The sequence below is a fragment of the Nycticebus coucang genome, chromosome 14 (assembly GCF_027406575.1).
Source record: "Nycticebus coucang isolate mNycCou1 chromosome 14, mNycCou1.pri, whole genome shotgun sequence".
NCBI lineage: Eukaryota > Metazoa > Chordata > Mammalia > Primates > Lorisidae > Nycticebus > Nycticebus coucang.
Window position 1 is genome coordinate 59,443,712 of NC_069793.1, and position 14,632 is coordinate 59,458,343.

Genomic DNA, 14,632 nt, shown 5'->3' on the forward strand with positions numbered 1-14,632 from the left:
TCTGTCCTTTGTGATTAACCACCGCTGATAAAGTTTGGAGCAACATGCATAACCCCAAACCTGGCTCAAGACAGGCAATGTGTGCCTCCTTCACTTCACTACTCATTTTCCCAAGATCTCAGCAAACTTGACTATCTATACACATGAAAGCAAACCACAATAACAGGCCAAGGATAAGAGGTAGGGTAGGGGCATGTAGCGCAGATGCAAGTAGGCATAACTAGAAAGGACTCAATCATGGCACGCATACACCTAAACGGTAGCCTGCCAAAGGTTAAGACAGGTTCAAAGACAAGCCGAGCAGCATGCAAGATCAGGATTTCAGTTCTCGAATTCCATAATTCCCTAATGTCAGGTCAAATAACAGACAAAATAGATGTTGTGGTCCGTCTCCCTGCTCCTAACACAGGACCAACACTTAAGGAAAGGTTGAATCTGAGCCTCTGACTTACCTGTTATTGATCCATCCATCTCAGAGTAGAAATTGCTGTTGCTGGGCACGACAGTGGCTCTGAACCAATTGCAGAGCCCAGGTCACACAGTGGAACCAGGAAGAATTTAAGGAAGATGGCAACTCTGGGGGGTTCACAATAAACTAGAACCTCTTACCAGTTGAAGAATGGATGTGCAGAAGTTCAGGCAGCGATGGAGCAGCCGTAGACCCTTGTGCCTCTCCTTAACTAGAGCCTTCTGCAGGTCCAGCAGCTCATAGCACTGATCCTGTTCCTGAGGTAGCCAGGACACAGAGTGTAGCTCCTGCAGAAGCCTGGAACCAAAGGCTAAGCTGGTCAGAACTGACATTCCAGCCCTTCTTCCTTAAACACCCTTGACCTCTTCTTAGCCCAGCTTACCCCAGACCGGGAAAATGTTTACCAAGATTGTGATATTTCCGACAGTGACCAACAATGACAGCTCCCTCTTGAGAGGTCTTCAGAAGAGTACAAGCACAGAAAGTTGCTGGCTGAGGAAATCTTTGAGAAAGGCTCAGGATATGTGTAAATGTTTTTATCTAAATGTTTATATCTAGTAACCTCTCTGCCAGGACAGAAGGTCAAATGGGTCCCAAGGTCTGACTTAGAAGGACAGACTGCAGAGGCTTTTCTTTGAAATAGGTAAGCTAAAGGTTTTAAACTGTAACTTCTCTATGGGCTGACCATCCCTGAGGAAGCCCACCTCTGTTATACAATCTCCCCTACCCGCAAAAAGAACTCCACAGAATGATCATAATCATGTATGGAGATATGCTCAAAATATGTGATTCAGAGGGAAAAAAACACTGGTTATTAAACTGTATGTTAGGTATAACACATTTTGCATGTGATTTTAAAAAAGACTAGATGGGACTAGGTATTGTGGCTCATGCCTGTAATCCTAGCACTCTGGGAGGCTGAGGCAGGAGGATCCCTTGAACTCAGGAGTTCAAGACCAGCCTGAGCCAACAGCGAGATCCTATCTCTAATAAAAAAAATTAGCCAGGTGTTATAGCAGGTGACTATAGTCCCAGCTACTCAGGAGGCTGAAGCAGGAGGATTGCTTGAGCCCAGGAGTTTGAGACTAGCCTGAGCAAGACCCCACTCTACTAAACATAGAAAAATTAGCTGGCATTGTGGCAGGTGCTTGCAGTCTCAGCTACTCGGAAGACTTAGGCAGAAGGATCAGAGAGCTGGGCTGATGCCAGGACACTCTAGCCTGGGTGACCGAGTGAGACTCTGTCTCAAAAAATAAATAAATAAGTAAATCAATAAGACTAGAAGGATAAGCAACAAAATGTTCATACTGGTGACTTACAGGTGATGGGAATAAAGTGTTTTTCCTTTGTGCTTTTTTGTATTTTCTGAATTTTCTAAAATGAAAATGTTACTACATTTTGTAAAACTAATTTTTAAAAGTCCTCTAAAATTGTGTTTTTAAGACCTCACCTGCTAATGTGGAGTAGCCCAGCTCCAAAGTGGGGCACAGCAAAGAGCAGATGATTTCCTAGGAAAGTCCGGAGCTGATGTAATTCACACAACTTCACGTTCTTCTTCCAACTACGGATTAGAGATCGTGACAATATGCAGTTGCTCTCTTCCATTTCCCTCAAATCCCACACTCATCATCACTTACCAGGTCAAGGACTTGCGTAAGAGGCAATACTTAAAGAACGGAATGAACTGGAGCTGCTGCCAGAGAACAGAGTGGCGGTGCCAGGTACCCAGCGTCATCGTCTCACTACCTTCCACAGGATGTACATGCAAGATTCCAAAGGGAGAGAAGATGTAGTGCTCAGGATTCACCTTGTTGGGTGGCACCACCATCAAGTCATAGGGCCTTTAAAAAAGAGCTCTGATCAGTGGGAGCCCTGGGAACGTGTGCAGACTTCAAGAAGGAGGATGGCTGAAGGAGATGAAAAGAGGAGGCAGAACAGAAGGTGGTAGTAGTAGAAAGAGGAAAAAGAATAAAGAATGACTTTCAAACTAGAAAGATTAAGCAAATGTTAAGAAGATTAAGAAGAACTTAAAGCCAAAGATAACTGAGACCTATCCAGTTCCAGTTCATATCTCTAGACCCAGATATCATATATCCCATCAAATCTAAACCATAATCAATCATAAGCCCAACATTATTTTATGAAACACTAAGATAAAAATGCCTCTAATATGACATTCCATTAATTTGTAAGATGTATCACAATTCAGAGATGTTGAAATGTGAAAAAAACTCATACTAGAAATGATAAAATACATGTATACCTAGATACCTAAAGATAGTCAAAGAGAATTGGAGTAATTCAGAGTGGAAAAAAGCAGGGAGAGACTAGAAGACTAGTCACAGGCAAATAAAAAGGAAAATTACAACCTAGTGAACCAGATAAGTACCTCCACAGCTATCTTAAAATCTTAATGGGTCTTAGCCTGCCTACTTCAGCAAAATGCACCTACATCCCACAGTAAATGCAATTTATATCTACTTATCTAATAGGCGTTATCTGGCTACAGTTGACCAGTTAACATAATTTATATTTGGGAGCATTTAATAAAGGATTTATTTTGCAATTTTGTTTACATAACTTGGAGCCAGTAATGTGGGGTATATTTAAGCATTAAATATATTTAAATGCCCTTTAAAAGCTGTATCCTAAGTCTTATAATGCGTAAGGGATAAAATAACCTCCTCTGTCTCATCTCTGCTAGCTTTCTAGAATACACTATTAAGCAAATGACTTAAGAGCATTTAGACAGGTACCAGAATGGCTTCAATAAGTTAAATCATATAAAAATCTTATTTCTTTTTTTGACAAAAGTTACTAGACTTTTTAAGTATAGTATTATTATCCCCAAATCACAGACAAGAGAACTGAAACAAAGAGAAGTTAAAACTTTGCCCAAGACAGTTAATGGAAAAATAGAGGATTTAAAACCAACTCAAGCCCCCTCCTTTAACCAATAGCCCATTTAGCTTCCCACAGGGTACCAGTTTATATTAACTGAGCGCTGCTTCTCCTGTCCCTAGGACCTACTTAATGGAGGCTGCTCTTTGTACACATGGCTAGGAGTTAGAAGTACTCTCCTCACTCCCAGTGAGTGGCAACTGCCCTTTGTATTCATTCGTTCTATAAATATTAAGGCCAAGTGCTATGTCACCCACTGCACAAGAAAAATCCAGTCCCTGACTTTCATGGAACTTGGTTAAGCCACAACTAATTTCAAGTATTATGGTTAGAGAAGGTGACTACAAAGTCCTAGACTTCAAAGGGCTCAGAATCACCTGGAGTACTAACTGACACTACAGAGTAAATGGGGCCAACTGAGATTTCCGTGTCCTGGACCCAAACATTCAACTGTTTCTAAAACAGCTCAAACTATGTCTTACATGCACTTAAAGCACAGCAAGTTCTATACTAAACTCATCATTAACCCCTACAAATTTGTTGCTAATCTGAACAATTCATTCATTCAACAAAATTACTGAGTCTCTACCCTATTCCAGACTGTTCTAAGCCTGAGGATACAGCACTAAATACATGTATAACAAAACAAACTCCCTATCCTGATGTAACTCCCATTCTACCGGGGAAAAAGATGATAAACATGATAAATAATAGGACAAGGGGTGGGGTGAAAAGCAGGAAAAGGAAAATGGGTAGTGCCAGGGAAAAAGGGAATGTAATTTTAAACGGGTGCTAAGGGTGGGGAAATGACAGCTGAGCAAAGATGATTTTAAGAAGATGAAGAATAATTCCTTCCTAACTATGAATCAAACTCAAGAACTAATACAATAAAAATGTGATAAATTCAAACACATTTAAAAAAAACTATTATGTGGATAATTAATTAATTAATTTAATTAAACAACAAGTTAGAGCTCTACTTCTATTGATAGTACACTAGAAATTTGGGCAAATACCCTCACTTGAGAACAAGTAGAAAAACTAGGCTGAATATCTGGTCGAACACATCAAGGAACCACAAATCAAATCTCCTGAACTTTAGGTTGGGATGTCAAATGCTTACAACATAGGAGTAAAGTTGAACTAGAAATTCACCTTTGTCCTTGGTGTGGGGCCTGAACTACAACTTTTACTCATTTAGTTTATTGAGTCTGTTGAAACTTGGCTTCTCTTCTCGGTCTGTCAGGAATATATAGTAAAACTGATATCCAACTACCTCCTAGAATCAACACGTGCTTCTGTCTATGGAAAAGCAGCTGGTGCTGGTGCTGGTGCTGGTGCTAAACTCACTGAGCTGGGTTTCCTTTTTTGGCTTGTCTTGGCCCTGTAATCATTCACTGCTTTTTGGTTTTCTTGCTCATGGTTTCTTGTTTCTTTATGTGCTTGATTATCTTTGATTGTGATGCTTCTCTGATTATGACTGATGCCAATACTTTAAAGCCCTAAGCTTGTTCTTTATTTTATTTAAGCTCTCCATTGTGGTCAGTAGGCATTCCATCACTACCATTCCATATTGCTACCATTACTATCATAACTGCTATGATGGTCAAGTGCAGCAGCCACCAGATGTCAGTAGATAATTCGTCACATTCAACCACAAATGATAATTTAATTCACTGTGATGCCACTACATGTTGTGGATTACTAGCATCCTAATTCCCATTAGCAAAAAACTCAATACAGTTCAAGACCAAATATGAGAATCTCATATTTGAGGATAGTTTCCTGGGACCACTCATAATGCCAAGTACTATGTCAATCAGGGTATAATCAGGTAAACAGAAACTCTACTAGGCATTTCAACAAATTCAATTTTAAAAAGAGAATTTGTTTTTTAAAAGGTGTCAGAGGACTGAGAAAGAGAAAAAGGAACACTAAGGTAGCACAGAGATAATAACTGGAGGACATACCAGCTCTAGTATTAGAGGAACAAAGGGAAAGGTTTGGATTATTAGATGCTATAAGCTTGGAGGAAGGCCTTGCCAAGTTGGGATTCCGATTTCTAAGCAGGAGACACTGGGTGTCTGCTATGAGCACCTAACGAGTTTGGAGGAAGGCCTGTGGAGTTGGGATTCAGATTTCTAAGCAGGAGTCGTTGGGTGGCTGCTATTAATACCTGAGGAGTTTGGAGGAAGGGCTTTACAGAGCTGAGACTTGGAGCTCTGAAAGAAAGCTGTCACCGACTGGTGTTGGTACTCCTCGGGACTATAAAGAGGCTGATTCAGAAAGTACCTGCTGCTGCCAGTGTTACGGACTGTTGCTGGGGCAACAATGATAGGAAGAGCAAGCAAAGGAAGAGGCTAACCCTTTCTCCTCTTATGCTGTCTAGTCTCCTTCTAGCAATCCCCATTAATCAAACTTAATAGGAAGTCTGCTAAAAAAGGAGAAATAATGTTTGCAGAGTTCCAGCCCCAGTATCACAAAGCAGAGAGAGAAAAGTAGAATTAGAGTCAAGAGATGATCATTTAATAACTGGCATGCTCTCAGTGAACATTTCTTAGATGAATTGATCAGTAAATGAATTAATGATACAGATCATTAGTTCAGGAGAAAGAGATCAGTGTGCATAGGAAATAAGGTCCTAGCGGAGGCTGCATCAGATACTGCCTAAGAACATGAAGTTTTAGGGCTCTGTGTCTGTAGCTCAGCGGCTAGGGCACCGGCCACCTGCACCAGGGCTGGCAGGTTTGAACCTGGCCCAGGCCTGCTAAACAATAATGACAACTACAACAAAAAAATAGCTGGGCGTTGTGGTGGGCGCCTATAGTCCCAGCTACTTGGGAGGCTGAGGCAAGAGAATCGCTTAAGCCCAAGAGTTTGAGGTTGTTGTGAGCTGTGATGCCATGGCACTCTACCCAGGGCGACAGATTGAGACTCTGTCTCAAAAACAAAACAAAACAATCCCAGCTGCTTGGGAGGCTGAGGCAAGAGAATCGCGTAAGCCCAAGAGTTAGAGGTTGCTGTGAGCCGTGCGACACCATGGCACTCTACCCGAGGGTGGTACAGTGAGACTCTGTCTCTACAAAAGAAAAAAAACAAACAAAACAAATTAAAAAAAAGCATGAAGTTTTGAGTTAGGATAGTCCTAGGTTCAAGTCCTGGTTCCACCTCTTAGTATGTGGCTTTGGACAAATTACTTAACCTTCCTATGAGTCAGTCTACTTATCTCATATATGGAAATAATAATGGCACCTACCTGGTAGGTGAAGATTATGTAACACATGTCATGTGTTTATTGCCACAATGACTGAAATGGATTAATGGTAATCATTACTATTATTAATGGTAATCATTACTATTATTTCCAGGAAAATATAGGACTTGAGCCGGGCTTTTTAACAGGTAAAATTTATGCCAGATGCGGTGGCTCATACCTGTAATCCTAACACTTTGGGAGGCCAAGGTGGGAGGATTTCTTAAAGCCAAGAAAACAAGATCAGCTTGACAACAGGGAGAGAGACTATCTCTACAAAATTGGGAGGCAGAGGCAGGATTGCTTGAGCCCAGGAGTTTGAGCATGGGGAAGAGATCTAATAGGAGAAAGTGGATGAATACCTCTTAAGTCACGTGGAAGGAGGCTTATTTGTATAGCCCCAAAGATAAAACTAGGACCAGGAGGTAGAAGTTTAAAGAAAGGTGAATTTGACTAATTTAAGGAATAGAATGCCTTAGGATAGTTTCCCTATACTGCAAAGATTTGACCACCTGATTCTTGCATTGGAATTGGAAGTGATTGCATAAAATTCTCTTTTAAGGCTATGACCAAAAGTTCTAGGATAGAATAAAGAAGAGCCAAAAATGAGAAAAGGAGGACTATGACACAAAGTTGTGAGAGTAAAGAAGAGCAGAGAGGAGCTAGCAAGTGAAGAGAAGGCTGAGGAGAAGGGAAGACAGAGGAAAACTGGGAGATGGAGAAGGAGTATGTGGAAAAAAGATGGGAAAGACGTGGGCATGTGGGTAAGTCAGGGAGGGGTGAGGAAAGGAAAATAGCACAGGAGAAAATCAGGCAGGGAGAGGAGCAGAAAGGGTCTGAACACAGTCTCTTACCTAAAGTGCCTGTTGGGAGCCACATTGAGATAAAGGAAGTGGATCTTTCCCAGGTATCCCTTTGTTTTCAGACTGGTCCTCATCTGGCTACCCAGGGAAGAAACAGCAGGTGAGAAGCCAGTGCTTCTCTTTTGGAAGGCCTTCTCCCCAGGAACTTCATAGTCAAGTGGAGATCTGTATGACAAAAAAATCAGGAGAGAAAAAGTGCAGCAAAGCTGTTGGCCAAGGAAAGGAGGAGCTAGATCAGGCGCCAGAGGGGACCCAACATGACATTGTCAGAGCCTTTCTGTCTATCATCTATATTCAAAGATGTCACATATGGAGCAAATCATGCAAAACAGGCAACTATATTCACACAAACATGTATATGAACAACCCTTTCCTTTCTGATAAATCATTCTGGATCAATTACGATTGAGGTCAGTATTACATAATACTGTGTACAAATAATGGGAAGACTTTATCTGGACTCATCACCCTGTAAGCCCACAGTTCCCTCTCTGGATATTCCCTCTCTGTCAACTTCCCTAACCTTTAGATCTGATATCTTATCTTTGCTTTCATTATGCTTGCTTTTCAAATCTGCATGAATGCCATGTCAATTACCTTCACTGTTCTCCCACTATCACCCAACTTATAACTTCATATCCTTTGTTTTTCTGCCGTGATCTAATAGTGCATCCTTCAGCCCCCTCAAGCCTGTACCAATACTCCCATTTTCTTATTCTTCTACCATACTGATCAACAAAATTATGAAAATTAGTCAGCAAAAGCAAATTACCTATACTAATAATTTTAGTTCAGGTGACCTCAAAGCACAAAAGTAAAAACAAAAACCCACACTGAAGTGATTAAACTTGGACTTAATATGTCAAAATATACTAGTTAACATTAAATGACCCTAATTAAATCAATAGAGAGCAATCCTATTTTATAGTTTAGAATAGGAAGATCACTTGAGGCCAGGAGTTCAAAACCAGCCTAGGTAACATAGTAAAACCTCATCTCTACCAAAAAAAAAAAAAAAAAAAACTTGCCATGGTAGGGTGTGTCTATTGTCTCAGCTACTCAAAGATGGCTCTAGAGCCCAGGTTTTCAAGTTTAGAATGAGCTGTGATCACATCCTTGCATTCTAGCCTGAGCAATAGAGGGAGACTCAGAAACAAAATGAAACAAAAAACCAATAGGGTTTATGACCTTGATGTTGGATCAAGGACATCTTAAACGGTATAATTGCTACTAAATGTTCACTTCTCAGCAGTTAAAATCCTACAAGATATAGCAGATTCAGAAGATCAAAGAACCAAGAATGCTGATTTGTCCAATCTCAACTGTGGGCTCCTTCTGCCCTGATGTCTTAGTACAAATCTTCAGACATGGCATTGTCATGGAGATGGAGGAGTATGTGCAGCTACCTCTTTCAGGCCTCACATGCTGCTATACCTAACCCAATCCCCAGCCCTGCCAAGCACCCAGTCCCATCCCATTCTCTGCTTCCTTCTCTGCCTCAAGAAAGCTGAATTCTCAGCCATGCGCTAACTCCCTCAACTTTACTTGGCTTCTTTCCCACCTTCTGTCCCCCAAATTGAGAGAAAGAAGAATCTTTTTTTCTTTGCAAGGCTAATTCCTCCATTAGTGCTCTGGATCACTTACTCCCTCTCTGTTATATTTTTAATCTCCTCTTTTTACCTTAGCCTAATTATTTATTCAGTCTACAAATATTTCACCTCCTAACCTGCAAGATATTTTGTTAACGTAATCCAGATCCAAATGCTTTGATGTGCTTTTCCCTAATGGCATATAACAAATACTCCAGAGGAGCAGCCAAGATGCTGTTCTTTTACTTTATAGTACTTATTATAATTTGTAATAATATTTTACTTATATCAATTTACCTAGATCTATCTCTCTTAAAAGACCCCACAGGAAGGGACTGAGTCAGTCTCATTCATTTAGGCAACCCCCAGCATCTAGCAGTTCCTGATACATATAGGTATCCAATAATACTAATTGAATGAACGAAGTCCTGGAAGAATAGTCCTGAAGAACTTAATGTAAATTAAGCTATATTAGTGACACCTCAGAGGTTTACTGCCAGGTTCAAATAGAGGGAAGAAAATTTGACCTCTTTCCAACATCTCCGCTCACTGTCATTTCAGTTAAGTTTCCTCCAGAAAAAAAAACTTATACTCAGGGCATAGGACAGTATTTTGAAAAAGGAAAAAAGTCTGGGGATGGCGCGTGGTTCAGAGGGTAGGGCACCAGCCCATATACCGAGGGTGGCGGGTTCAAACCCAGCCCTGGCCAAACTGCAACAAAAAAAATAGCCAGGCATTGTGGCGGGCATCTATAGTCCCAGCTACTGGGAGGTTGAGGCAAGAGAATTGCCTAAGCCCAGGAGTTGGAGGTTGCTGTGAGCTGTGTTACACCATAGCACTCTACTGAGGGCAATAAAATGAGACTCTTTACAAAAAAAAAAAAAGAAAGAAAAAAGTCTGCTGGGGTTAGGAAGGCATAGGTTGTCAGCACTGGTCACCTTCTGTCAGGGCCCCCAAACCTGGCTATCTGTCCGATATCAGGGCTTTAACGCTTCAGGAAAAACTTGACCCCACAACAAACTCAGACCAAATACTGATACCAGGCACAGCAGCTCATGTCTGTAACCCTAGTATTTAGGGAGGTCAAGGAGAGAGGATTTCTTGAGGCCAGGAGTTTGTGACCAGCCTGGGCAACATTGCAAAATCCTGTCTCTAAAAGAAAAAAAAAATGAAAAACATTAGGCAGGCATGGTAGCACATACCAGTAGTCCCAGTATTTTGGGAATTGAGGCAGAAGGATTGCTTGAGCCCAGGAGTTCAAGGCTGTAGTGAGCTATAAAAAATTATCACTCAACCTGTAGCAATTATTTAAAATAACAGTGAAGTTTTCTGTAACAATCAATTCTTCCTTTCTCAAAAGATTTCTCTATAGTGTGACGCTGTTTGATAGCATTTTGTCTACAACAGACCTGCTTTCAAAATTGGAATCAATCTTCTGAAACCATGCCACTGCTTCTCATCTAAGTTTACGTAATATTCTAAATCCTTTATTGTCATCTCAGCAATGTTAACAGCATCTTCAACAGGAGTACATTTCATCTCAATAAACTGATTGCTTGGCTTTATCTAATTCAGTTAATTGGGTGAAATAGAAGATTAATTTTTTCAAATGTGCATTTGATCATAATTTTTTGAAATGTTAACTATGTTCATTTTTGGTGCATGATGCCAAATTTATCTTTAATCAGCCACTAGAACCTGATATGTAATGACAAATGTTTTCCTGTCTGACCAGTGAGTTGTAGATTTAACTGTTTTTCTTTGCACATTCTCACTACATTTTCAAATATGTATTTGGACAAAGCTACAAAATGCTGCTGTCAGTAAGTTAGCCTTATCTATGCATAATGTTCTCTCAGTTGGGTTTTGACAGACTCATTGGCTTACAGGTCCTTTGTAGTATTCTAAATTATTGTGATGTAATGAAAATTTTGAAATGTTTATTTGATTAGCTGTTAAAATATAGGAAATTATATAGCTTTGTATGAAATAAACATTTCTATAAGTTAAAAAAAAAAATGATCACTCAAGGAAGTGACTCAAGGACTGACCTCTGAAAGGGTCAAGGTGAAATCCCATCCAGTACTAACTGCTAATTCTACTCTGCCTTAGAGCTGGTTTAGTTCACACAGACATGTGTGGTAGGGCCACTGACATAAGCACTCCCTAGGAGTATCTCGAGGGAAGGACCTAATCTATACCCACCATCCAGGACCCAGCACGACATAGGCCCAGAAGTGAGGCTCAGTGATTATGAATAAATTAGAAAAAGAATGAGGGAGATTTCACACCATTTAAGAAAAAAGTCTAGAAACTGAAAAGTCAAGCTGTTTTCTAAAGCTTTGGCTGTCTCATGGCTAACTTCTGATTTTCATTAATTTCTGCATTTCTGTTCTATTTTTTCTTTTTTTTTTTTTGTAGAGACAGTCACTTTACTGCCCTTGGTAGAGTGCCGTGGCGTCACATGGCTCACAGCAACCTCCAGCTCTTGGGCTTATGTGATTCTCTTGCCTCAGCCTCCCAAGCAGCTGGGACTACAGGCACCCACCACAACGCCCAGCTACTTTTTTGTTGCAGTTTGGCCGGGGCTGGGTTTGAACCCACCACCCTCGGTATATGGGGCTGGTGCCCTACTCACTGAGCCACAGGCGCTGCCCGAATTTCTGCATTTCTTTATGGAGATTATCATTAAGACCACTGGGTTTATTTTGCACACAACAAAGAAGACAGGAGCAACCTCATACCAGCTCAGCTTGGGATCCGGCTAATTCCTATGATCAATAGACAGCTGGCTCTAAACATCCCAGTGACCCTAGAGGTCCCCATAAACTTTTTTCCTTTGTTTAAAGCCCCAGATTGGGTCCCTCACTTACCTAGTCTCTCTTCCTCCAATAGGCTCCTTCTCTGCATTGTCAGTGTCACTGGTTTCATACTGTACAGGGATGTCTGTCGCCAGTGCCAAGGGAAGGAGACTAAGGCCATCCAGCCACCAGGCCTCTTCTAGGGCCACCTCAGCACCAACAATACCCAGACTGTGCTGGAACTCAGGCAATGTCAATGGTCGCAGCCATGTAGCCAACTCCTCCCTGAGTTGCTGTGCACCCCACTGGGCCTGCACAAAAGGGCAGGCTGGGCATGGGGGCCCATGATGGAACCTCTGCTTCTGCGGATGGCAGTCAGCATGGGAGGCACTGTCTAACAAAGAGTTGTCTGGAGGAAAGGCCTTGTCTATGGCATCTAGCAGGTCCAGCTGGAGTTGGGATTGGACCCGGGGTGCCCAGCAGTATAGCTGCTCCAGGAAGGGCAGTAAATCAAGGCATCCAACCAGCAACTCACGATATGGAGGCAGCAAACACAAGACTGCATGAAGGTAGCGCCAAGCTGCAGGACTACCATCCTGCAGCACCGCTGAGAAGAGAGTTTGGAGCTCAGCTAGCAGGAGCTCTAGTACTGTGGGCTGCTCTGCCTCAGTTACTGGCTTCAGGAGCTGCCTCTGTCTCCTCTGGCAGGGCCCAGCCTGTTCTCTGCTGTCCCGCACATGTATAGAGTGCTGAGACTTAAGGACATCAGATGATGCCTCATCAGGGTACAAATCTACCCTACTCTCCTTTGGGACCAGGAAGAGTTGGGCATTCAACTGCTGTCGAAGTGTCCTTGCCCACAGCTCAGGGTCCAACTCCCAGTTCCAGGTTCCTGGATGCCGGGTCTCACCTGCATGGGCTAGCCCAGGAGAGGGGCAGGAGGAAGGACCTCAGAGTCTAGGCAGGGGATAGTCAGGGTCGGTGGGAATGGAGGGAGGGAAAAGTCAGGGAAATGGATGGCGCTGGCAGTGCCAGACACTCTTGCCTTCCCTATTGGTCTCCCAAGACTCTGGTCAGAAGCAGGCCCAGGACAAAGGCAAGAACCCACCGTGTACAGGATTTCCTTCCCACTTCTCAGTACCCTATCCCCCTCACCTGGCCTACGGAGTATAGGAGGCAAGGGAGAGGACGACAGCCTGGGTCTCTGATGAGGCTTCATTGCGGAGTGCCTGCTGGAGAAGTTACACTTGGGTCCCAGTCACAGGCTCACCCAAATCACAGCCACTCACACACAGCGACTGGCACACACGCATTTGTAATTACTTGAAGAGGCAAACTGACACGCGGGACAGGGCTCACTCGGAGAACCTCGGTCACAGCAAGGATGCTTCACTCTGGCTGGCGATGGCCTAAGGGGAAGGAACAGGTCATCACTCAAGAGGCAGCAAAGGCCCAGTTCCATTTCAACTTCGCCCACAGGCTGAGGAGGTCATGAGGACAAAAAAACAAGGAGCCAGCACAGTGAGTTACTTAGGATGTGAGTGGAGGGAGAGGAGAGGAAGAAGGGGCAAAGGAATGGGTCGGGAGATGGGGAAAGAGGAGGCTGACCCCAGGGCAGAGGGACTAAATGGGGGTGGGAACGACAACAAGCCCTGAGAGCCAAAGGGAACATCCGCCCCCAGCTGTTAAGGCCGTTGCTAGACCCCGCGAGACCCGAGCCTCCGCCGGGAGCATCCGCGAGAGCAGCCAGAAAGAGGCGGGGTCGGCCTCGAATGTGGGCGGGGCCGAGGAGCCGAGCCGGAGCCCGAAGGGGCGGGACCGAGAGGCCCAACCTGCTGGCTGAGCACTCCTGGACCTGGAGGCGTCTGAGTCTCACGGTTGGTTTGGGAGACCCAGCGATCCAAAGTGCGTCGTGCGCAAGCGTAATCCAGGTTTCACTTTTTCCATTCACTGATCACCTAAGCTAGTTCCCGGTCCCAGTAAGTTCCTTTTGGGACTTCTCCCAACATATCCGTGTACCCTACTCCATCTCCTAAAAAGAAGCCCGAATAAGACACAATCCTTGATCTTAGAGAGTTCAAAATCTAGTTGGGGGATAAAGAGGTATGGGCGTGGCTGAATGAATTTTAAAAATTCAGCTGAACAATTTTTTTGTTTATCTTTTTCTTTCTTTTTTTAAATTAAATCATAGCTGTGTACATTAATGCATTATGGGGTACAATGCGCTGGTTTTATATACAATTTGAAATACTTTCATGAAACTGGTTAACATAGCCTTCACCTTATTAGTTATTTTGTTAAGACATTTGTATTCTACACTTATAATAGATTTAACAGGTACCCTTGTAAAATGCACCATAGGTGTGGTCCGACCAATTACCTCCCCTCACCTATTCTCCCCTCTCCCCTCCACTCCTCCTCCTCTTTTCCCTTCATCTTGGGCTGTAGTTGGGTTATAGCATTCATATGGAAGTGTGGGTGTTTATAAATTGGTTTCATAGTAGGGCTGAGTACATTGGATACTTTTTCTTCCATTCTGGAGATAGTTTGCTAAGAAGAATATGTTCTAGCTCCATTCATGTAAACATAAAAGAGGTCAAGTCTCCATCTTTTTCTAAGGCTGCATAATATTCCATGGTGTACAGCTGAACAGTTTTTAAAAGTAGAAATTCAACCTCACCTCTCCTATGAAATGCAGATCAGTGTATCTGCTGCCTACTTAATATCTCCACCTGAATAGCTAATAAGTATCTCAA

The 14,632-nt window shown here is 42.7% G+C and overlaps 1 protein-coding gene across 1 annotated transcript in view; it reads right to left on the reverse strand.

Annotated features, from left to right (window-relative positions):
- The window catches only part of DNHD1 (dynein heavy chain domain 1), an 87,095-nt gene extending 79,520 nt beyond the window's left edge, over positions 1–7,575 (reverse strand). The window contains 4 exon segments of the mRNA XM_053560557.1: positions 610–766; positions 1,920–2,030; positions 2,107–2,310; positions 7,478–7,575. Of these exon segments, the coding sequence (XP_053416532.1) occupies positions 610–766; positions 1,920–2,030; positions 2,107–2,310; positions 7,478–7,560 (555 nt within the window). The 5' untranslated portion in view covers positions 7,561–7,575.
- Between the last annotated feature and the right edge of the window lie 7,057 nt (positions 7,576–14,632).